This window comes from Dipteris shenzhenensis, chromosome 5, assembly GCF_047967505.1.
Source record: "Dipteris shenzhenensis isolate YYH24624 ecotype China chromosome 5, Dip_SZ_1.0, whole genome shotgun sequence".
NCBI lineage: Eukaryota > Viridiplantae > Streptophyta > Polypodiopsida > Gleicheniales > Dipteridaceae > Dipteris > Dipteris shenzhenensis.
The window spans coordinates 9,594,743-9,618,688 of record NC_141600.1 but is presented as its reverse complement, the minus strand read 5'-3'; the positions used below and the strand labels follow the sequence as shown (position 1 = coordinate 9,618,688).

General features: G+C 43.7%; 1 protein-coding gene and 1 pseudogene across 3 annotated transcripts in view; both read right to left on the bottom strand.

The window, feature by feature from the left end:
- Nucleotides 1–23,946, bottom strand: part of LOC147901593 (serine/threonine-protein kinase 12-like) — a 120,696-nt gene that overhangs the window by 50,258 nt on the left and 46,492 nt on the right. For 2 of the 3 annotated variants that reach the window (XM_087374482.1, XM_087374483.1), the window contains exons 8-9: nucleotides 14,388–14,450; nucleotides 13,661–13,782 (exon numbers count right to left, since the gene is read on the bottom strand). In XM_087374482.1, coding sequence (XP_087230608.1) covers nucleotides 13,661–13,782; nucleotides 14,388–14,450 — 185 coding nt within the window. The remainder of the gene's footprint in view (nucleotides 1–13,660; nucleotides 13,783–14,387; nucleotides 14,451–23,946) is intronic. The other variant, XM_087374485.1, reaches the window with a different exon arrangement.
- Nucleotides 3,733–5,067, bottom strand: LOC147901595 (uncharacterized; annotated as a pseudogene).

Sequence of the window (23,946 nt, the reverse complement as noted above, 5' to 3'; positions counted from 1 at the left end):
TTAGCATCCAATTCCAAGCCATGAAGTGATCCTGTAGCCACAAGATGATCAATATATTGCAGCATAGGATGAGTAGCAATGGCATACACTAAAGCACTGAGAGGGCATCCCTGGCGGACCGAACAATGAAGAGTCCACTCATCAGAGATATCCCCAGAAAAAATGCAAGTCGCATTGCTATCTCTGTAAAGCCACTAAATAACCTGCTGCCTTTTTGGTCCAAACCCCAAAGCTTGCATAGTTTGCAAGATGAAATCCCATTGAACTATGTCAAAGGCTTTTGCAATATCTACCTGCAAGAGTAGAACATCATGCTGCGTGTATTTGGCATATTCAATCCCAATATAAGCATCGGCAATGTTATCTGTGATATGGCCGCGTGGAACAAAGCCATATTGGGAGGGATGCAACCCATCATGCAAATAACCTTTAATCCGATCAACCACCATTTTGGCAAATGATCTTGTACATGACTGGCATGACAGTGATTAGCCTCTAATCACCAAGTGAATCACATAGCTACTTTTTGGGAATCAGCTTGAGAAGACCCTTTTTCCATGACACAAGCATCTGCTGATTTTGCCATGCTATATTTACCATTTGCAGCAAGGTGAATTTAAGAAGATCGCAGAATGCAAGAGAAAATTCAACAGTGAGACCATCCCATCGTGCCACAGGATCTCAGTGCATCAGACAATCCCCTTTAAGTGAAGGGATGTTCAAGTTCCAAAGCCTGAGCACTAGACAGAATTGGATGAATATGCTGCAAAAGAAGCTAACGTGCAGACACCATCGGAGGAGAAAGAGTATCCACATGCCCAAAATGAGTGAAGAAGTGCTACACACATAAATCAGCAAGCTCTGAACGAGATGTTGACCAAGAACCATCAGGCATCCGGATCCGATAGATATTGGCAGCCTGTCTTTTGTAGTGTAAACTCTTAAAAAATTGCTTGGAAGAGCAGCCTTTATCCAAAAAAGCCCGTTGTCTGGATCGAGTTTCCCATTTAGCAAGCTTTCTACGATCATTGGATTGAAGAGAGAATTAAGCCTGACATAAGAGCATGCTTTCCTCTGAAGACAAAGGGCGAAGATGAGCAAGCTCAGTCAAACTCTGACAAGTAAATTTGGCATGTGCTAGAGTCTCCCTAGTGGCTTGCATATAGGGTTTGTCATAATCTCGAATAACTGCTTGCATCTGAGCAACAAAAGCCTACCAGGCATAATCCAAACCAATGCGTATCTGACGAGAGAGAGGTTGAATAGCATCAGAGACCAAGGTTTTAAAGTCAGCATGCTCCAGATAACTATTATTAATCAACAAAAGCCTTCGGCAAGGCAATCTGTCAGTGGGAAATTCATGTAAGGAAAGCCTTAACCAAAGAGAAGCATGATCCGAATGTGTGAAAGCATGATCAACCCAAATTTGACAAGTAAAGGCATCACAATGCTGTGGATCAATTTGATACCATCTGTCCAAGCGTGCTCGATGAGAAGATTGAGCATTATGCTGAAAGGTATAGCCCGGAAGCATGGGCAGTAATTCCTTCTAGAGATCAACCAGGCGCAACTCAAGCAAAAAATCAGACCATGCTCGTGTTTCAGAATCCAACATATGAGTGTCGCGTGAGGTGTTGTCACCCGATTGAGGGGCATTATTAAAGTCACCACAAATGAAGGGATGTTGTCGCCATGGATAAGTATGCATGGCAGCCCAGATCAAAGCTCTATCACGAGAAGATTGGGGGGCATAAATCGATGCAAATTTAAAAAGTTCCCCTTAAACAAGGCATTGAACAATAATCCATCTACCATGGCGATCATTGAGAGCCACAACAGATTGAAGGTCATGCTTTATGAAAAAAGCCACACCAGAAAAGGAGTGCTCTCCAACATAGAAGATATCATAACCAGCAAAATGGCCTATCTGACCAGCATACATATGCTGATTATGCTCTTGCAGAGCAACTATATCAAGCTGCAATTGCCTGATATACATCCAGACCAGTTTCCATTTGCGACCATCACACATTCCCTGTACATTGAGAGTAACACACTTCAGATGATCAAGCATATTTACAGTTATGGGACAGGTATGTACAGCAACTAACGGGCTGTCTACGTTTGCATTTTCACCTCAATGTGCGAGCCTCTGCCTTGGGATGAAGCATCAGGCTGAGGAGAGGACAAAAGTGCAGCAACTTCTTCAGGAAACAAGGTTCGATTTGCAATCACAGCAGCCCAGATCAAGCCAACACCAGAGTTTTCAGCAAGTGTTTTCCCACGAGAGGATGCACCACTCCAAGTCCTAGAAGGCAAAGGTTGCCTAGGGGAGATCACTTTGCGAGGAGTTTGCCATCCATCAGTAAAAAGAATTTGCCCCTTTTCCTAAGGTGGAGAGGACAAAGGCACAGTAAAGGAAGCATTACCATTTGAGAATACCGGGGCTTTGCCTTTATCTTGAACAGAGAAAAATTGTTTGACTCCTTTGTTTTTTACCACAGAAGAGGCATTTGCATTCTTATTCAAAGGCTGAAATATTTCAGCTTGCATTGGCATCTATGGAGGTCGGGAAGGGCATTGTGAAGCCATGTGCCCAAATTGCTTGCATTCAAAGCAAGCACCTCCAAACAGCCCCCGCTTGAGCTTGTAAAAGGCACTCTCTCCATGGAAACATTATTCACAATAATTGAATATGAAGCTAGAGTGGGATGATCCGTATCCCACAAAATACAGAAGCGATTCAAATTTCCATTGGGTCGCGGTGGACATACCACCTTACCAAGGGAAGCTGCAATTTTAGGTAGAAGAGAAGACAAGCATTGAGGAAAATCCACAACTTCTACCCAAACAGGGCAACGATGTCAAATCAATGCCTGATAATCCCAAGTGGGAGACCAGGGCAGGACATGGACCATCTGCTGGCCATAGAAGAGAGGAGAGTACTCCAACGAAACCTGACGGTGCTCATCAGCAGCCATGATGATCTCAAAAAAGCCCCTCGCTGCATTTTGACATAAGAACCACCCAGGGTTTGAGTCAACCAATTCCCAACATCTGTTGTAGCAGGCATCCGTCCTGGGAAGAAAATTATAATGGCATGCTTTGCATACTCCTTAACTGGATCAAATATATCATCCACTTCCACCATAATGCCAGTGGTGAGTAGTGGATCTTTCCAACCTTTGCGGGTGTCTTCAAATCCTTCATGCATAACCCCATAAACAAGCTTAGTCTCAGCAGAGTCATGAACGGAATCATCTGAATCCATCACGTGTTTTTGTTTCTTGTTGGAAACCGACTTGTCTTTGTGAAAGGTTTTGTCATAGGGATAATCCGCCATTCGAGTTAAGGAAAAGGCTTGGAAGCAGCAACGCTTTACAAGAAGGAAAGCACAGCAGGTATAAAATTGTACGTATTTTTCTTGACTGTACGGACAAAATCGTACGGATTTTTGACAATACAATTCATTTCTTTTTTCCTAACAACAAAACTGTACGGATTTTTCCCCACTGTACGGACAAAACTGTATAGATTTTTAGCAATACAAATTTTTTTTCCTGACAGCAAAACTGTACGGATTTTTCCAACTGTACGGACAAAACTGCACGAATTTTTCTTGCCTGTACAAATAAAATCGTACAGATTTTTAAATGTAGGTTTTTTTATTTTATATATATATAATTTAATTTAAATAATATTATTTTATTTATAAATTTATATTTTGAATTTTTAGACAGAGCGCACGAACACCAAACGGGCGTCAAACGAAACCTCGAGGGCGTCAAACTGAAGGAGAAACAAGTAGTTGTAGCGTGGAGCACGAGGGCTAGCACGGGATCTCTCTCTCACACCACACACTAGCCACACACACTTTTTTTTTTTGGTAAAATCCAGAGCATTGTTTTTATATTGTCATAACTTTATAAAATGGGAAGTCTCCAAAATGGAGAGTATCCCAAAGATCAGAAGCATAAAAAGAAAAGCTCTACGCAATGAGGCTCTGAAAGATTCATATGACTTGTGAATCTGGCGGCCCAAGTATGCCAAATTATGCTCGTCCCAGATTGTCCAAAGAGCCCAATATCTCACCCATGAGAGAAATAGTGAGTATTGAGATAAAGTCCTCCTAAATCTGCCAAATAACCAAAAAAGTTTCCCAACTCTGTGACTCGGAAAACGGAGGCGAAGATGATCTAAAATTGTCCCAAGCAGGTTCCGAGAAGACGGGCAGTGCCAAAGCAAATGAGGGACAGTCTCTGATGGAGCCTGACACCGTAAGCATGTGGATGATGCAATGTGGCGTTTGGCAAGTGTGATTCCCACTGACAATGTGCCAGTCATGCATCTCCAAAGAAAAAGTCTTTGTTTTAAAGGCATTTTACACCTCCATAATATTCGGAGATTCTTCCGCCACCATGAAAGGGGATGCCTGATATGCCACAGAGTATTAGCATATTGATGAATCCATGGGGCAGGCTGAAGAAGCTTGTAGGCTTTTATGGAGGTCAAAACAAGCAGAGGAATAGGATGAGAGCATGTGGCAGAGGGGTGCAATTGCCAATCCATAAGCCTGTCTGTGTCAGCCACAAGAGGAATAGGTAGAAAAGGATGCAAGAGATCAGCAATTTTCTTCCATATCAACCTATGATGCATTCCCAATGCATAAGAGGCAATGGCCTGAGGAAAAGATAAGACATAGCCCTGATCATCTATCACATCATTGATGTATCTAATGCCCAATTTCATGAGATTATATGCCCGAACAGGTTACTGTAAAGCAAGTGGAATGTCAAAGATGGCACTCCAATGAATACTTTCTTTCCTCATTGAGTTTGTCCCCGAGCAATTATCAGGAGCCCATTTGACCTTAGAAAATACTTGTTTCCAGTCCAGTATCAAAGCAGTAGAGAAAGGGCAGCCAGGAATCTTCCCTACAAATCTCCCAATGACAACCTCCCAATGCTCAGTAGTCCAATGGCCATAAGCAGATGTCCTCATGTTGACACACATGGATGCTATCATACAAGTCCATGGCTGTTGTTGACGGAAAAGAGTGTTGAGCATAGTCGCCTTTCTTGCAAGTACATGATATCTGATATTGAGAACATTAAGACCTCCATGCATCCTAGGAGAGCACACCATTTCCATCTTCAGCAGTCCCAATGCTTTCATAGCAGTTTTTGTCCTCCATAACAGCTCCATAGCTTGAGACATAAAGGCTGAAATATCCCTAGAGGGCCAATGTAGCAAAGGCAGAAAGAACTGAACATAAGACATTACAATAGACTGTACTATTCTGAGCCTGACATGAAGTGGCCAAGTAGAAATTTTCCAATATTCCAATTTATGTTGAAGTCTTTGGAAGATCCATTTTAGCTGCTGCTTCTTGGTGATATGCCATCCTATAGGATATCCCAAATGCCTGACAACATCTTTAGAATGCACTACCTGACCTGGCCAGAGAATAGAATGCCAGTCACATTGTTTTAGGGGAAGCAATTTGGATTTGTCAAAGTTGACCTGCAATCCCGCTGCTAATCCATACAATGATAATGTGGTCATAAGCATGCGGACTTCCCGGGGAGAGTTCTGTGGCATAAAGAAGGAATCATCAGCATATGCCTGTGCCAAAAAAGATGCAGCCCCAGGGATTTTAAGACCAGTCATCTGTCTTGTGCTTGTAAGATGATCAAGATACATCAAAAGGGGATGGGTCGCAATAGCATAGAAGAGACACTAAGGGGGCAGCCCTGTCTGACTGATCTACCCAATGTCCATGACCGAGATAGATGACTCCCAAGAATGCACTGAGAGGTAGAGCCAGAATAAAGCCAATAAATTGCATTTGCTATCTTGGGACCAAAGCCCAACTTTGTCATGGTCTGAGAGATAAAATCCCATTGAGCAGTGTCAAATGCCTTAGTGATATCTACCTGCAATATGAGCACATCTTGATTTGAGTACTTAGCATATTCAATTGCAGTCAATGCATTGGAGATATTGTCATGGATTTGTCTTCGCAGCACAAACCCATACTAATGAGGATGAAGGCCCGCATTCAGTATCCCATGAAGCCTATACACAATCATTTTGGCAATGAGTTTGTATACTACAGGCATCAAAGTAATAGGCCTCCAATCTGACATATGATCACACAGATTTTTTTTAGGCACAAGTTTGATTATGCCATGCTTCCAAAGGTGCGGCAATTGATTTTCTTGCCAGGCAACATTGATCATTTGTAAGAGAACATCTTTCAAATCATCCCAAAAAGAAATATAAAATTCCACCGTAAGACCATCCCAGCCAGGGGACTTGTATTTGCCGAGATGGGGCAATGCATTATCAAGTTCTGTGTCAGTAAAAGGTCTCTCGAATGTGAGAGCATCATCCATTTCCACTAACACTAGCCACACACACACACATAACAACACACACACACACACACTTTTTTTTTAAATAGTGAAAACTTTTGATTGATTATATTACAAGAGTAGCGACCTCAAAACGAGGCAATCGAAATTACATCCAACTGAAAACCTCAGTGTATGCTAGATATACATCATAATCTATGCAGCGCGTCTGCAAGCACACAAACACACACTTTTTTTTTGTGTGGAATCTTTGAGTCATTATATTACAAAGAAGCTATCCCTAAAAGGGAGAGCTATAATATATCAAGAGAAAATCTCACTGTAGGACAAATATACATCATGATCAAAGACACGAGATTGCAAGCAATCAAAAAGCGATTGTTGCAAAGAGTGTCTGAAGAAAGAGAAAGTGGAAAAAACAGGTTCACCAAAGACCTATGATTACGATCCTTCCAGAGAGTTCAGAGTGCCCACTACCGAACCGAAACAAAATAGAAATCAAACTCCTGTCTGGGTGGATGTACACCAAAAAGCCAGAAGAACTTACCAAAAGAAATTTGAGGAAACAAAGCTCTCAAAATTTGCCCAAGTCAGTCCAAGAAAGCACGAGAGGAATGACAATGCCAAAAGAGATAAGGCACAGTGTCTCTTGGAGCCAGACATCTGCAACAAATAGAGGAAGCAATATGTCGTCGTGCTAAGAGTTGTCGATGAGGAAGAACACCCAACAAAGCTCTCCACAAGAAAACTGCTGACGGAGAGGAATCTTAGAATGCCAAATCTGTCTCAAAAGTTTCCGCCACCATTTCACAGGACGATGAAGATGCCAAAGCTGATTTGCCTTTTGCGAGATAAATGGCGGAGAAAGTAGAACTTTATAAAGAGAAGAGACAGTAATATGTGCAAACTGCAGAGGACGGTATGACAAGCTCACAGAAGAGAGTCTCTAGTCTTGAAGATGATCCTGTAGATGCAATGGAAGAACCAGCTGAAAAGGCTGCAGCATCAAAGTAATCTTATGCCAAAGTGGACGATAATGCATTCCAAAGCCAAATTTGAGCAAAGTACGACAAATATTGGTAGCTTGTCGCTTATGATGTAAGCTTTAAAAAAAACCCTTCGACGAGCAACCTTTATCCGAGAAAGCTCACTGACGAGCTCTTGTCTTCCATTTGGCAATTTTTCTATGATTATTACTTTGCAAACAATGTCTAGCTTGGCATAAAGATATGCTTTCTTCAAGAGACAAAGACTGAAAATGACTGTGTTCAGTCAAAGATTGACAAGTAGATTTTGCCCAAGCAACCATATCCCTCAATGTTTTGAGATAATTTTTGCCATAATCCGAACAACTGATTGCATACGAGCAACAAATGCATCCCATGCATAATCAGTATAAATAAAACTCTGAGGTAAAAAAGGTTGACATGCATCATACACCGTGGCTTAAAATGATCATGATCCAAATAACTATTGTTAACCATGAGGAGCCTTCTATGTGGAAGCCGATCATCCGGCATGTCATGCAGAGAAATCCTCAAACATAGACCTAGGTGCATGATTAGAATGCACAAATGCATACTCAATTGACAAGGTAGTAGTAAAAGTATCAGAGTGCTGAGGATCAACTCTGTACCACCTGTCCAGTCTAGCTTTATAAGGCAACAATGGATAAGATGCTGTCCAAAGATCAGCAAAATTGAAATCAAGCAAAAATTTAGACCAGCTCTGCCTCTTAGAGGCCAACATATGTGTATGGCCAGATGTATTATCCCCTGAATGAGGAGCATTGTTGAAGTCACCACAAAGAAAAGCATACTGCCTCCATGGATACCTCTGCATATCTTCCCAAATCTGTCCTCGATACGGGAGGATTGAGGAGCATAGACAGATGCAAATTTAAAGATATTACCCTGTACAATGCATTGCATAACCATCCATCTGCCTTGTGAATCATTGAAGGCCACATAGGGCTGAAGATCATGCCTGATCAGAAAGACCACTGCCGAAAAGGAATGCTGTCTAGCATAGAAAATCTCATAACCGTGAAAATGACCATGCTGTCCAGCATACACATGCTGATTATGTTCCTGCAAAGCTACCACATCTGGCTGTAAGTGATTGAGATACCCCCAGACTGTCTTCCATTTAGAAGCATCACACAAACCCTGTACACTAAGTGTCAAACATATGAGTTTCGACAGCATATTTACAGATTATGTACAGCAGAGGGAGAACTGAAATCAGGCCTGCATATCAACCTCAAGATCCGGATCCTAGCCCTGAGGTATCATAACTGGTTGAGAACAGCTGCCCATGTAATACCCACTCCTGAATTTTCTTCAGGAGTATGACCAATCGAGGATGCACCATTCCAAGTGTGAGAAGGTAAAGGTCGTCAAGCTCCGACAGTTTTCTTGGGAGTCTGCCAAACCTCTTGCAAAGTTTTGTCTCTCCCTTTGGGCTGAGAGGTGGAAGGCATAGAGGGAGAGGCATTCCCATTGGACACAACAGGTGTCTTGCCTTTTTCCTAAGCTGGAGTAAGAGGCTTGACACCCTTCTGTTTGAGAACGGGCTGACCCATCATTTCTTTAGTAGGCATCTGAGAAGGCATATTTTCCAAAGGCCTTTTATGCATAACAAGAGGGCACTAAGAAGCCATGTGGCCAAACTTCTTACATTCAAAACATGCACCTACAAACAGGCCCCACTTGAGCTTGTAAAAAGCACTGCCCATATCCACCTGATTCACCGTAACAGAATAAGAGTCAAGAGTGGGATGATGTTGCAAAATGCAAAATTGGTTGGAGTTCCCATTTGGCCGCGGAGGGCACACCACCTTACCCAATGATGCTGCAATTTTGGGTAAGAGAGAAGCCAAGCAATGAGGGAAGTCAACCACTTCCACCCATACCAGACAGCGATGGCGAATTAAAGCCTGATAATCTTTGGTGGGCGACCAAGGCAAAAAATGTTCAAGGAGCATCTGTTTGTGCAGTTCATCTATCATAATAACCTAAAAAAACCCCCAAGCAGCATAATGCACTTTCCGAACAAAACAACCACCTAAAGTCCTGGTGAGCTAATTTTCCACATCTGCTGCAACAGGCATGTGTCCCGGCAAAAAAATAATAATAGCATGCTTGGCATATTCACGCACGGGATCAACGATTTCATCCACCTCCACCATGAGCCCAACAGTGGGAGCAGAGTCCTTCCAATCCTAGAGCGTGTCTTCAAAGCCCTCATGCATAACATCAAAAACCAATTGAGCGCCTCAAGAGAGGCATGCATCAAGTCCTCCTAACCCGAGTCCTATTTCTGCTTCTTGTGCATGCAGGTCTTGACAGTTTCCATGGGGAAATGAAAAGAGTAAAAAGGAGATGCTGTAAGGGAAAGACAAAAGGAAAAAGAGAGAGAGGCTGAGAACAGCAGCAAGTAAACGAACTGTACGACTGATAGAAGCTGTACGGAAAGAAGAGAAGGGAGCAGTCGAGGCTGTACGGACTGACAGGGGTTGTACGGACATGCAAGAGCGTACAGAACAAAGATACTAACTGAAGAAGTTGTACCGAAAAGCAGAGAAAAGTACAGACTATACGGATTTTTGACAAAAAGTACGAACTGCATGGATTTTTTACAAAAAGTACAGATTGTACGGATTTTCTGTACGAAATTTCTGACAAAAAGTACGGACTGTGTGGATTTTCTGTATGGACTACACACACTTTTTTTTTAGTGAGAAGAAATATTTTATTACTGTGAAATAATTACATTCATAGTTACTTCCAAAGCGGAGTAACTACTACTCCACTGAAAATGTCAATATAATCCATATATACATCATGATCAATCAAATGAGTCTGAAAACAATCATAAAACGATTGCGTTAGAGATCGTTTGAAAAAAACGAAAGATGAAAAAGCAGGATTACCGAAGACTCTATGATTTCTGTCCATCCATAGAGTCCAAAGTGCCCAGTAGTGCACCCAAACAAAAAATAAATCAAAACCCTGTCTAGCGGGATGAAGACCAAATAACCAGAAGAATCTACCAAAAGTAACAGTAGGAAATCTCGCTCGAAGCCCCTAACGAATGAGAGCGAGGAAATCACAAGTATGTGGACAGTGCTAGAAAATGTGAAGCACAGATTCAGCAGAATGTAGAAATCTGTGGCAAACAGCCGGGACAATATGTCTATGTGCTAGCAACTGCCTAGATGAAAAAATGCCAAGTAGGACTCGCCAAAGGAAAAGCTGTTGCCGAAGAGAGACTTTATAATGCCAAAGGAGACGTAGCCGCTTTCTCCACCACTTTAGTGGGCAATTTATATGCCAAACAGAATTGGCTCTGTCAGAAACCCAAGGCAGAGGTAACAACACTTTATACAGAGAAGGCACTATGATATGTGAGAGCTTCAAAGGACGGAGTGAAGAAGATGAAGAACGGAGAGAGTCCAATCCTCAAGTCTATCTTGAAGTTCCAAACGAAATTTTATGCCACAAAGGACGATAATGAGCTCCCAAACCATACTTGCTAGCAGCCGCAGAAAAAGATAAAAGAGTACCATCATCCTGTAGTATATCTGCCACAGAAGAAATACCCTTGAAAGATATAAAATAAGAACGCATGGGTTCTTGTTAGCCAAAGGAGGGTGGAATATTTTGGACCAATAAATATTCTCAGCCCTCAAAGAATTTCCCGACAAAGAATCTCTACCATTCCATTCCAAGTGGGATAAAATGTGCTTTCAATCGAGAAGCAAGCGAGAGACAAAAGGACAGCCTCTTATCTTGCCTTGAATAGAGTCCAATAGAAAATCCCACTGTGTAGGCTGCCAATGCCCAAAAGCAAAAGTATCAATATGCAACAAAAGAGAGCGGATCATGAAAGCCCAAGGCTGATCCCCTTGCATAAACTGCAACATCATTTTCCCCCTGTAAGCAAGTATGTGCATTTGAATATTAAGTATATACCTAGATGAATCCAAGAACATTCCCGAACTCATCCTCTAAAAACACAACATAGTGCAGTTTCAATCTCATGATAGTCACTCACAAGGTTGAAAACCATAAACTCCATCATGCATAGCAGGGACTAGCTACTATGACATCCCCACTGACGTCATCAGCGCCCAACAGTGGGTGTAGACCATAGTATAAAAATATGCTCTCACACATACAAATCCACACACCCACACATACTTGAGCATCCATTTATACAAAGTCTTCGTACTGAGTTTCTGTCGGCACTCCGGAGGTGAAGGGCAGACTCAGCCATGACAAAGGCTAGCACTAAAGGAGAAGGCTAGCACTAAACCCCCGTGCATCTTTGGAGAACACATACAATGCATAGAGAGTAATATGAGACTTTTCTTGCCATTTTTTGAACATCAGAAAATCTCCATGATAGCAGACATAAAGGAAATCAGATCTGCCTTAGTAAACATGGTGAGGGGCAGATAGAATTGTATGTATGCTATCAAAATGGATTGCATTATTTGCAAACGAACATGTAATGGCCAAGTTGCAAGCTTCCAATATTCAAGTTTTGCCCTCAACTTTGTGAGCACTCAATCAGTTTGTTGAGAACGAGTGAGTCCCCAACCTAAAGAATAGCCAAGATGTCGAATCAATTGAGAAGTTGGAACAATTTTCCCAAGCCACAAAAGACTATGCCAGTCTTTAGCATGCAACGGCAATAGCTTGGATTTCTGAAAATTCACATGGAAGACCAGCAGCTAAACCATATGTAGAAAGAGCCTACATAATTAAGGAGAGATCGCTTTGAATATTTTTCGGAGTAAAGAAAGAATCATCAGCATATGCTTGAGCGATCATACTACGGCTACCAGGAATTTCCAATCCGTGCAACATGCCAATGTCCAAAAGGTGGTCCATATATTGAAGCATTGGATGAGTGGCTATGGCAAATAGTAAAGCACTGAGGAGACATCCTTGCCAAACAAAACAACCGAGAGTCCAAGTTGTAGAAATATCCCCTGAAAGTATACAGGCAGCTTTACTATCTTGATGTAACCAATTAATAACTTGCTGCATTTTTGTGACAAATCCCAAGGCCTGCATTGTTTGTGAAATAAAGTCCCACTTAACAGTATCAAAAGCTTTGGCAATTATGCCTACGAGAAACAAAACCATATTGCGCAGGATGCAACCCATCATGTAAATAGCATTTTATCAAATCAACAATCATTTTAGTAGTAAATTTGTAAATGACTGGCATAAGCGTAATAGGTCTCCAATCAGCCAAAGATTCACAAATAGTACCCTAGACAGGAAGCTTCGTATTAGTTTGTAGCTCGATGGACCTCACATCTACATGTCTTAGATATAACACAAGCAGTAGTAGTAGTGAGGCATTATATTGCACCTCCCAATGGAACACACTGGAAGGCTAACAAAAGCTTATCATCTGCATCAAGAATACATAAAAGATAGGCCGACATTATGCCAGAGTACAGGGTCCACCTAACTCTTGCGACTCTGATTGGGCAGAAGATGCAAAGACACGTAGATACATCAATCAGCTTTACCCTTGGCTCAAGTATAGTCCTTGGAAAGGCAAGGCGAAATGGCTTCAATGCATACTTTCACATCTTGGTATAGAAAGGAGGGATATACAAAGAATTAAAGATACTTAATAAGAACCATAGCTGCATTGCATTGCCACAGAATCATGCGTACCCAGCACATAGATGTGCAGTATCACTTCATCACAAGAAAGTGCAGAAGGAACGATCAAATAAGCACCATTTCTGTCCTTCTTTAAGGAGTATGTTGCATTTTGTAAGCAAATGAAATTTACACCTAATTTTTTTATCACCCTGTTTATCATTGCTCAGAAAAAGCTAATGTTTACTTCATGCTTCTTACTGTAAATTAATACGTTTGATTTTATGTGGAAATTTTCAGGTGGGACGTTCATCTAACAACACCTGCTAGAAGAAACGACACCCCCATTCAAAGGCACAAGTACAATTGCCAAATAAATCATGCCAGATGATGTTTACTTCATGCTTCTTCCTGTGAAATAATGTTTGGTTTTGTGTAACGTCTCAGGTAGGACATTCATCTAACAACACCTGCTAGATGAAACGACACAATTTAACCCCATTCAAAGACACAGCAAAATAGACATATCACAAGTACAATGGCCAAATAAATCATGGCAACAATTTGAGCCAATCCCAATAAACATATCCACCTTGAACAGTATGAAATCCTACTGAGCAATTGACCAAGTAGCTGAGTCAAGAGGCTTACATAAGCTGCCCTTTAAAAAGAAAGGCCCATCCTCCTGGGGGATATGAGATGCGAACTTAAATGCCTTGCTGTTTCCAAGGTCTGCCACCTTTAAATGTCCCGTATCATCCCGCAAAATGTTTCTGATACCTTATTGAGACAGTGAAAAGCTTGAACAGCTTCTACATAAAATTACAATTAAAAATGGCTTGAAGCATCTATATCAATGAAAAATGTATTGGCCTTTTAAATTGTCCAGACTAATTGCAACGGAGGGTACTGGCAATACATAGAACCCTTAAAGCGTAGAAAACCACAAAACCTCAACCATAATTCCAACTCCGAATCTTACACTAAGCAGAAAATCTGATAGTATCTTTTCTTGGTTGCTTGTAATTGTACAGGATGAAGGGGTGAGTCAAGGAAGGAATGGGGATGAATACCTAGATATAACCAATGCTTCAGTGTGTGCATGTATGAAAGAAAGAATGTTTTTTCGTTTTTCTTTTTTCTTTTTCTGTTTCTCTTTTTGTTTTTTTGAAGGGGGGGGGGGGGGGGGGAGGCGTATGTGTTGTAGACTTTGCATGCAATAGTCAACTTGTCACGGTAAATACAAAAGGTCATTAACCTGTTTTCAATACAGCCCCAAAATGAGTTCCAATGAACAAAATAAAGTTTTAGAGCATGATTGGTATGCTTATTGCAAAGAAAAAACTTTTGATCGAACATCAAGAAGATTGGTGCGTACTTGGGCTTCAAATCGCGATGGATAATGGCATCCGGTTTGTGCTCATGCATGCAATTCAACCCTCTGCAAAAAACGTACTCCTCGTGAATTGCAGGAGAATAAGGAGTCCATACAGAGAAATACACAAGACATGTAGCCTGAAAAAAGCAAAGGTTTTTATGTTAATTTACTTGCTGAAACTACTTTCCTTAATGAAGTATCTTGGTTTCATTATATCCAAAATAAGGTGTTGCTATTGACAGTGACAAGATCAAAGCAATCATGCTTTGGCCTACTCCAACTAACTTTTCTGTTGAGAAGCTTTCTAATAGTCATAGGAAGCATGTCAGAGATTTTGCAGAGATTCTATCAGGATAAAACACCATTTCTTTAAACCTACTCAAGGACGAGCCATGGCCCTTCTCAAAAGCAAGGTGACTTCTCCTTCTCTTCCCATATTTCTAGACTACGGAACAGTTTTTGAGGTAGAGGCTTATGCCATTGGGACAGTTCTTTCTCAAGAAGGCCATCCAGTGGCTTATATCAGTTCAGTCTTAGCTAATGGCACACTGATTCATCCCACCTATGATAAAGAATTATATGATTTGCCCCGGGACCTCAAGCATTGGAGACATTATCTGTTGGGTACAGAAGTCATTATCCACAGAGACCACCAGCCTCTGCAATAACAGAATACACAGAGTTCTATAGGCAACCCAGGCAGGTCAAGTGGGCCGCCTATCTGCAGCAGTTTCACCTTCTTAAGGATAAACCTGCTCTCATAACAAGCATGCAGACTGTTTATCTAGGCCACCTTTGCATGCAATGATCTCTGTTTTTTATCTGCAGATTCCAGCCTTTTCTAAGTGGCCAAAATGCAAGGCATCAAAGTTTCCTTGCAAAATACAGGCACTGGACTATTCAAAATGCAATGAGACGAGGAAGAATCAAAACGCAAGGCATTAGAGTCTCCTCAATCCCTGCAAAATGTAAGGAGCTGGAGTTTCCTTGCAAAATCCAAGGCACCAGAGACATTCAAAGTACTACCGTCAAATAGTCGTATCTGTTATGAGTTGGCCAAACTGTGTGCGCCACATGGCCCCTGGAGATTACAGTAAGTGAAAGACCATCATTCTTCACTGCAGGCCAGACTGTAATGCATTTACAGAGATATTTTGGTTGGCCACATCTAAGACGTGCTGTTGAAAGCTTCATCAAATCTTGTGGCTCTTGCTAACAAACCTAGTATATGAAGGTGCACAAAGGGTTATACTCTCCTCTTCCAGTCCCTTCCAGGCCTTCGGAAACATGTTACCATGGATTTTCTATCTAGCCTCCTCACCACTAAGAAGAAACATGACTGCATTTATGTGGCCGTTGATAGATTCACTAAGATGGCAATCATTATGCCTAGCACCAAGCATTGTGATGCAGTGCAAGCAGCCAAACTGTTCTTTAAGCATGCTTGGATAAACATGTTATGTCGTACAGGAAAAAATTTACAGTACGTATGGTACAACGGCTTTGTAAAGTATTATATATTTTCCCCCAAAAAAAAGAGGGAAGAGGGGGGGGGACTAGTGACTAGAATCCATAGAATGCACTGATTAATCACCATCAACAAACCAGTAGATTCTGCCATAGTTGACTATTGATGTACCTACATCGTACATGGAAGTAAATAATACACAAATAAATTCAATTGAAACTGAAAGCTCAAAGTTGAAACCAATTACTAGATCAAGATTGTCCAGCATACCAAAGCAACAATTCACAACTTAGTCTATGTTCTACAATCTATGGCGCTGTGTGGACCATGGGGGACTACAGCTCAAAAGAGAAGGATGTGCAAAAAGGGGGACTTTGTGGGCTGCAGGAAGGGGTAGGAAGTTTTAGGTATATTTTAGAATTACATATATACATTTGTAGGAGAGGGACACATTTGAACCATACCTCTTTTAAAAATTGTACTTTTTCCCCCATTGGAATAGCTTCTTCATCACCGCAGATTTGCATAGGAATTTCTGGAGGAGGCTCTGGAAATCCCTCAGAAATAGAAAGATCACTCCTTTCTTTTGGCTTTCTATTCATGGAGGGATTGTAGTGAACCTATGGAGATCACGATTTGGGGCTGATCCCACTTGCCCTCGCTGTCATTCTGCAGAGGAGTCGGTGCGACATTGCCTTTGGGACTGCAATCAAGCGAGGACTGTTTGGAAAGGAGTTGCTCGGATACTCAGCATTTTTCATACTTTCCCTTTCTTCATGACTTGGGGCTCGGTCGCATGGTTATCCCTTATTGGGCCCAAGGTGTTTTATGAGGGTGAGCCTTCTTCTTGGGCACTCTCGATCCGCCGACACGTGATAGAGCCCTACTCTCTTCAGGATGTACCACATATCCCTTTCAAAGCTTCACATGTTTCAATGGACACCTCTTGGGAGATTTTGGCTAGCATTTCCTCTTGGCACATTTGGACAGCCAGATGCACAGAGGCCTTGGATGACACCCAGATACACCCATCACAGGTGTTCACGGGTATTTGGAGTGACACGGTTCACACTTTGATAGCCATATGGTCTAGCATGCAGGGCCTTCACGGGCAGCCTCTTCTAGGAGGACTGTATTTCTTCGAGTTTGGAGGGGTTCTCCCTTTTTCTCGGAGGTTGCTACAAGATTGAGATGGCACTATCAGCCCCAATCCTTTCTTTTTGGCTCTTGAGCTTTTCATGCATTGCATGGTGTATCCCGTATTCCCGTATGGAGCTTGCTCTAACGGTTTTCTTTAATACTTAATAGAAGTCTCTTTTTTGAAGAAAAAAAATATTATACTTTTTTAAACACATACAAAAGGTATACATACCACACTGTACAAAATGTGCCATATTGTACTGTACCGAAAATTTTGTACTCTACACGTACCAAAACTCCTTGCTTTTTGGTCTATCTATATAATCCAACCGTACAAATTTAGATTTTTTGATGTTCTGAACTCCAAACATCTATCTACCTATCTCCATTGTCTCTACCAGAGATGCTAGATTTCTCTCTACTTTTTGGACCACCTTGTAGCAAATCTATGGACACTCAGATCAAACATTCTACAACTTAGAATCCACCCGCTATTGGTCAGATAGAGGTTGTTAACAAGGTTTTAGTTTGTCAAGACTCGGAATATGTATCTTCCATACATGCAACATACCTACAACAAAGTCCCTCATTCTTCCACTGGTAAAATTCAATTTTAAGTCTATTATGGCTTCCAGTCCGCTTTACCTATGTCTTTGACTTTGCAAGAACCGCAATCCGCCCCCCCTCCCCCCCCCCTTGCGCGCATGTCGCGTACCCCCCCCACCCCCACCCCCCATGCCCCCCCCCCCCCCCAAAGCCTCTTCTTCCATCTTTGATTTTAAAAAAAGCCACTTCTTCCAAGGCAGTCAAAGACATTGCCAAAGCAGAATCTTTTCAAGTATCTCCAAGATCTGCCACACCTACTATGAGACCCACGGATGATACCACTGCCTCTTTCAAGAGGGGCACAATTTTGGTCCACTCTAATGGTTGATCCACTTCCATGACAAATTCTGCATTGGGCTCTGTCTGATTGAGATGCAACGACACAGAGAGACGCAGCAGATCAGACAGCAACGGGGTGACCGCATCGTATGATGCTGAGGTAGACCGAGCACAACGACATGTCACGACTACTATGCATTTGAGTCAGCTCCAAGGCATAGTGGAATGGAGGGGAAGGAGCTAGCTGACATGAGGGCAGTGTGGATCAGCAGAGAGAGACGATGCGGCGTTGCCGAGCGAGGGATGCAGAGACCACAGACCACAAAGAGTGACCAGAGCACGATAGGTCTATCTCAGCCCTCCTTAGTGGAGACTGCCAGAGATGAGGCGTCACTCTTGGCATAGCCCTCAGACAGTCGAGGAGACCACGTTCTTCGCCACTATGAGAGACAACCCAGAAGACGCAGCTCCTAGATAACTTTGCATCCCACCCGCGAGCCACCACAGTGCCGGGTTTCGGCCTTTGAGTTTCAGTTTTCAATTTCAGTTTTTGTTTGAGCTCTTTAGCTTAGCTTAGCATAGCACTCAGCAAGAGCCCTAGCACGCCATTTGCTTCAGCCCATTGAGGCTTGTATGAGTTTTTTCTTTTGGTGTACTTTGTCCCATAGGCCAGTGAGGCCTCTCCAAGACGTTAATATATCTTTCTTCTTTTCTTTTTCTATCACGTTGAAATTCCGTTTGGTGTCATATGTTTATGTTTGTATTTGTCTTGGGTGCAGATGCCCTCTTAGAAGCTCCACCCTTTTAGCCCCATTGTATCTTGTTTTTTTTTTCTCATAGAACCTTCAATCTTTCAAAGAATTCTCTCTCTCTCTCTCTCTCTCTCTCTCTCTCTCTCTCTCTCCGCTCAGCCTCCCGCTAGCCTCTCCGCCCCTCCGTCCCTAGCCTCTTCGCCCATAGCCTCTCAGCCCCTCTGCCCCTAGCCTCTCAAACATGGTTGTAAGACACGTTAAGACACGAGTGTCCAAAGTGTCTTAAAGATAAGACACGTAAGACACGCCATTGTGGTTATGATAATAAATATTTAATTAATATATGTATAAGTATACAAATGTACAACTTGCTAGCATAGCTAGCTGCTAGATTCTAGAAGTACAATAAGCTACACTTAAATAATGCAAGAAGAAAGAATGCACTTGTACAATGTAAGTAAGAGTCAAGACTCGTCACTCAAGACTTAAAAGTTAAAGTTAAGACTCACGACTGAAGAGCTCGCAAGTTTTGAGTACTTAAAGGTTTAAACTGACAATTGAATCTTGTCACATGTGACATGAATGAAAATGCATCTTGATACATATAATTGAAAGGAAGCTTTCGACTCTCAAGACTCAAATCTCTGAAGATTCATCCTAATCTGAATCTATGAGGTCACTGCCACTGCTAGATCCAAAGTCACCATCAATGATAGCATGGCTAAGTCAAACTCAATCTGTGTTGTTACTCCCCACCTACCCAAAAAAAAAAAAAAACACAAGTGTGTCTAACGGAGTCTTAAGGTAAGACACGTGTCTTAAGTGTCTCAAGTGTCTTATCATAAGACACAAGTGTCTTGACAACCATGCTCTCAGCCCCTCCGCCTTCCTAGCCTCCCTAGCCTCTCAGCCCCTCTGCCTCCCTAGCCCCTCCCCCTCCCTCAGCCCTCTCTCTACTATCGCACCAGCCCCCCCGCAACCCCCCTGCTGTCGCATCTCCTCTGCTGCCCATCACCTCCCATCCGCCATCCTCTGCTGCCCGTCACCTCCTCTGCTGTCGCTGCTGCCGCGCCTGCTGTTCATGTGGGCAGGACTCTAGGCCTACCACAGGCCTCTAGGCTTGGCCATACAGCAGCTGTGCTGCTGCCTTAGGTCACGAACAGCTGCGCCAGCTGTCCCAGCAGTGGCGAGCAGATGCGCCTGCTACTCAGCTCTGCTCAGCTGCCCTCAAGCCTGCTACTAGCCTTAGGCTAGTACTGGGTATCGCTGCAGTCCATTGGCCCCACTCGAGGCTCCAACAGGCCCTCATGGCCTAGCTGCACAGCTCCGCATCAGCTACAGGCGACCTGCAACACACCAAGATCAAGAAAGGCCCGCAATCAAGGGGAAAAGGGGAGGTATCCTGTGCAAGAATGTAAGATCAATATTTATCTACAAGGTCTTCAAATCTATTTTGCACTCTGCCTACACGAGGGTGTGTGGAGGACATTTGGGGAAAACAAGCCTTGGAATCTGCTCTGACAGCCCTCTCGAATGGGACAGCCCACAAAGGTACCACTGAAGTGCTCACATGCCTCAACAAAATATGTCTCGTGCTAATTGAAAAAATAGACAGCCTAGAGGCCACAAATCTGGCCTTATTGGCTGAAAAATCCCATGTTGACAAGACCCTTGCTGAGTTTTAAAAACAGGGAGGGAAAATACAAGAAGAATGGAGGAAAGAAAAGGCCAAGAAAGAGGACTGGGAACAAGAAAAAACAGAATGGATTAATGAGAAGGTAAAGCTCCAAGATAAGATGCATTCACTGGGTGTTGAACTACAGCAAATGAAGGATATGCAAATGCCTTCAGAGGGGAGTTGTAAAGCCATGGAAATACTCAGAACAGAGAATGCACTCTCAAAAAAGAGATGGCGGCCATGCAGGCCACGATGATTGGGAAACATGCTGAGATCACACAACAACTCAATAAAGGGAAAGAAGATATGCTTGAATGGACAGCAGTGGTTAAAAAGGGATCAGTTGCACCCAAGAAGGAAATTATCTCTGAGACTCTAGAGGAAGAGAAAAGGAGATCCAGCAAGGTCTTGAATGTGCTTGTAAGGGGCTTGACGGTGGGAGATACCCCAATGGCAGATGCCCAAGTTTTGTTCACTAAAATGGGGGTTAATCTCACATGCGAGACGGCCTGGAGAGTAGGTAAAGCTGAAACACCAATGAGACCCTTAGTACTGAAATTCCGGAATGCCATGGATAGGTCCACCATTCTGAGCATGAGAGCAGCATTGAAAGGGATCAGGATATATTTGGATGATGATCTAACCCTCCTACGGCAGGAGCACAAAAGGGAGGGAATGGTACGAGTAATGGCAGCAAGGGAAAGTCATTATCCGCAAGAGACCAGCCAGGGAAGAGAAGGAAGATGGGGAGTTATGACGGTGCTGGACCAATTGGATGAATGCACATAATGAACTCAAGATGGCAGTGTGGAACTGTAATGGCACACTCTGGTCTGACCCAGGAGGATTCTCGGAGACATACACTAGGAGAGACATGATCTTTTACACCGAGACACATGAGAGTCTAGAGAGAGGACTGCCCACTAAGGCAGCATATACATGGGAGTCAGCTCATCGGAAGGAAATGAGGGGAGACAGTGGAGTGCGTGGCTCCGGAGGAGTGGCCATCCTCTTCAGATCACATTTGAGACCCCTCATTTTAGTGGTTCAGAGAGAGGAACACTCGTGACATATGTGGGTCCATGTCCAAATACCTGATGCCCGACCAATCTACATGGCAGTGTGCTACTTTCCCCCAAATACATCACCTTATGCACACGTAGTCACTACGAAGGGACACATCCCATATGAGACGATACATGATGATCTCATTGAGTTCTCTAGACTAGGAGACAGCCTCCTTCTTGGGACTTCAATGCACGCACAGGTGACAGGCAAGTGGGCCTACTTGACTTTACATCAAACTCTCTCATAGTACCAGAACTAGACACTCCAGAGCTTGGGACAGTGAGACACTCAACAGATGCATCACACGTGACGGGATACAGCCGCCATCTACTTTACCCGGGGGCTATCCATGACCTAATCATATATAATGGCCTACAGAGATGGCCATTATCTGGTGGGTTCACTTGTTTCCCGCATGGTGGAGGTACTAGTACAGTGGATTACATACTCAGTCCCCTATCCTTCACCTCATGGGTACACGACTTCATTGTGCCCCCTCCCCCGCTAGGTGCTAACCACTCATACCTATCCTTCAGTATTTCCGCCACTACGCCAGTCACATGGAGAGGCCCCCCCACTCCCACTTGTGTACAGGTCCACTTTGACCGGACCCTTGACCCCGTTTACGTGAGCCATTTGGCACAGGAGCTCCCAGGTTTACTACTTGGGGACGAGGTAGACCTCACCCATGCATCAGACAACCTTGCCACCGTGGTCACGAACGCAGCTATCAGATATTTCCCTACGACTCAGCCTGGGCGTGTTTCAGTAGGAAAGATACCTCAGAACCCCTGGTATGATGATGAGTGCAGAGAGATGAGAGCTCACCTCACGTGTGAACAAGCCCTTGGCCACTTGACACCACCCATACGACGGACGAGGTGATTAGTTCGTTCAGAGGAGGGGATCCTACTATTGGATGGGGGCTCCTATCAGAGAGGAAGCCACCTATCCCCATCACAGACCCGGGTGTTTGGCACACATACATATGCTCTCTCGATGATGTTCCGATGCAGGCACCACCTGATATGTCCACTATGCCCAAACCCGCCACTTGTCACTTGTTCACTGCACAGAATGTGCGGGCGGCACTCTGTCGGCTACATAACCAAAGAGCACAGGATCATGAGGGGCTACAAACGGAGCATTTCGCACACGGGCAACAGGTTTTGGCCTCGATCCTAGCACATATGTTCAACCACGCCATATGCCATAGCTTTCCACCCTCCTAGAGCACTACCACCATCGTCCCAATACACAAGGCAGGTGACCCCATGGACACTTGGAATTACCGCACTCTCATGATTGGCCACACTCTGGCCAAGATCTATGGATCTGTACTAGAGAGAGAGATCAACAGTCACACAGAGGCACATGGGCAGCGTGCCCTAGGACAGGCAGGATTTCGAAGACAGCATTCCACCCTAGACCACATCTTCACAGTGAGGGCTATCATTGAGGAGGCGAGGTCGAGGCGTCAGAAAGTCTATGCCTGCTTTGTAGACTTTCGGAAGGCTTTCGATACTGTCCTACGATCCCGCATGATCAGGAGACTCCAGGAGATGCAGATCCGAGAGGTTCTGATTTGGGGGGTGATGAGCCTATATGAGTCCGTCAAGGGACAAGTTCGCGCCCCAGGAGGCCTATCAGGCTGGGTGGAGAGCACGATTGGGGTGAAACAGGGATGCCCCCTCTCACCGACTCTCTTTGGCCTCTACATTGATGAGATCACATCCTCCACTCTCTGCCAGTCGGATAGAGGATTCCAATGCCAGTCTCAGTAGCCTCTTACGAGGTAGATCCCAGGATCTATGGAGGAAGGTCACTATTTGAAAGGTGGCATCGATCTGAAGGGGTCATAGCAAACTCTACCTGTACTATCTGATGGGGGACTGAGGGCTTACTACGAATCATCCTGGATCCCATGATTATCTGTAGCCGCTCAAATCTCTTCCACTCTGCTGCTGAAATATCACACCCCCAGAACGGTGCTACATACATGGCAATTGGTCTCACTAGGGTGTCGAAAAGCCAGCACTTTGTCGGTGGGTCCTCATTGTGCGCCTGGAAACACTGTCGCTCTAAACGGGCCAGAGCACCATATCCTCGTGTGAGGCATGCTCGGGCTGCATGGATCATCGTGAAAGCTGGCCCAGTGAAAACTGCACCCAAGTATGTGTAGGACTGCACAATCTCTACTGGCTGACCTCGGTAAGTGAAGCTATGTCGATGGAGCACTGGGTATGAGGTGTTGAAGATCATAACCTTGGTCTTCCCAAGGTTAACTGTCAGATCTCTCTCTGTGCAGAACTCCTCGAGGGCCTCCAGATGTCTCTGTAAACCCTCTGTTGAGGACAACAAGAGGACTATGTCATCCGCATATAGGAGTATCGGTACCAACAAATCAGCCAGCGGTGACCCCTTGGGAGGCGGTCTATGATACAGCATGGTATGCATGCGTCTCTGCTTGGTTCGCCGGTCATGGCATTCAAATGGACAGGCTCCCTCCTTTTCAATATAGCATGGATGCACCCCCCGAGCTGATTCTGCAAGATGAGATTAACCGCA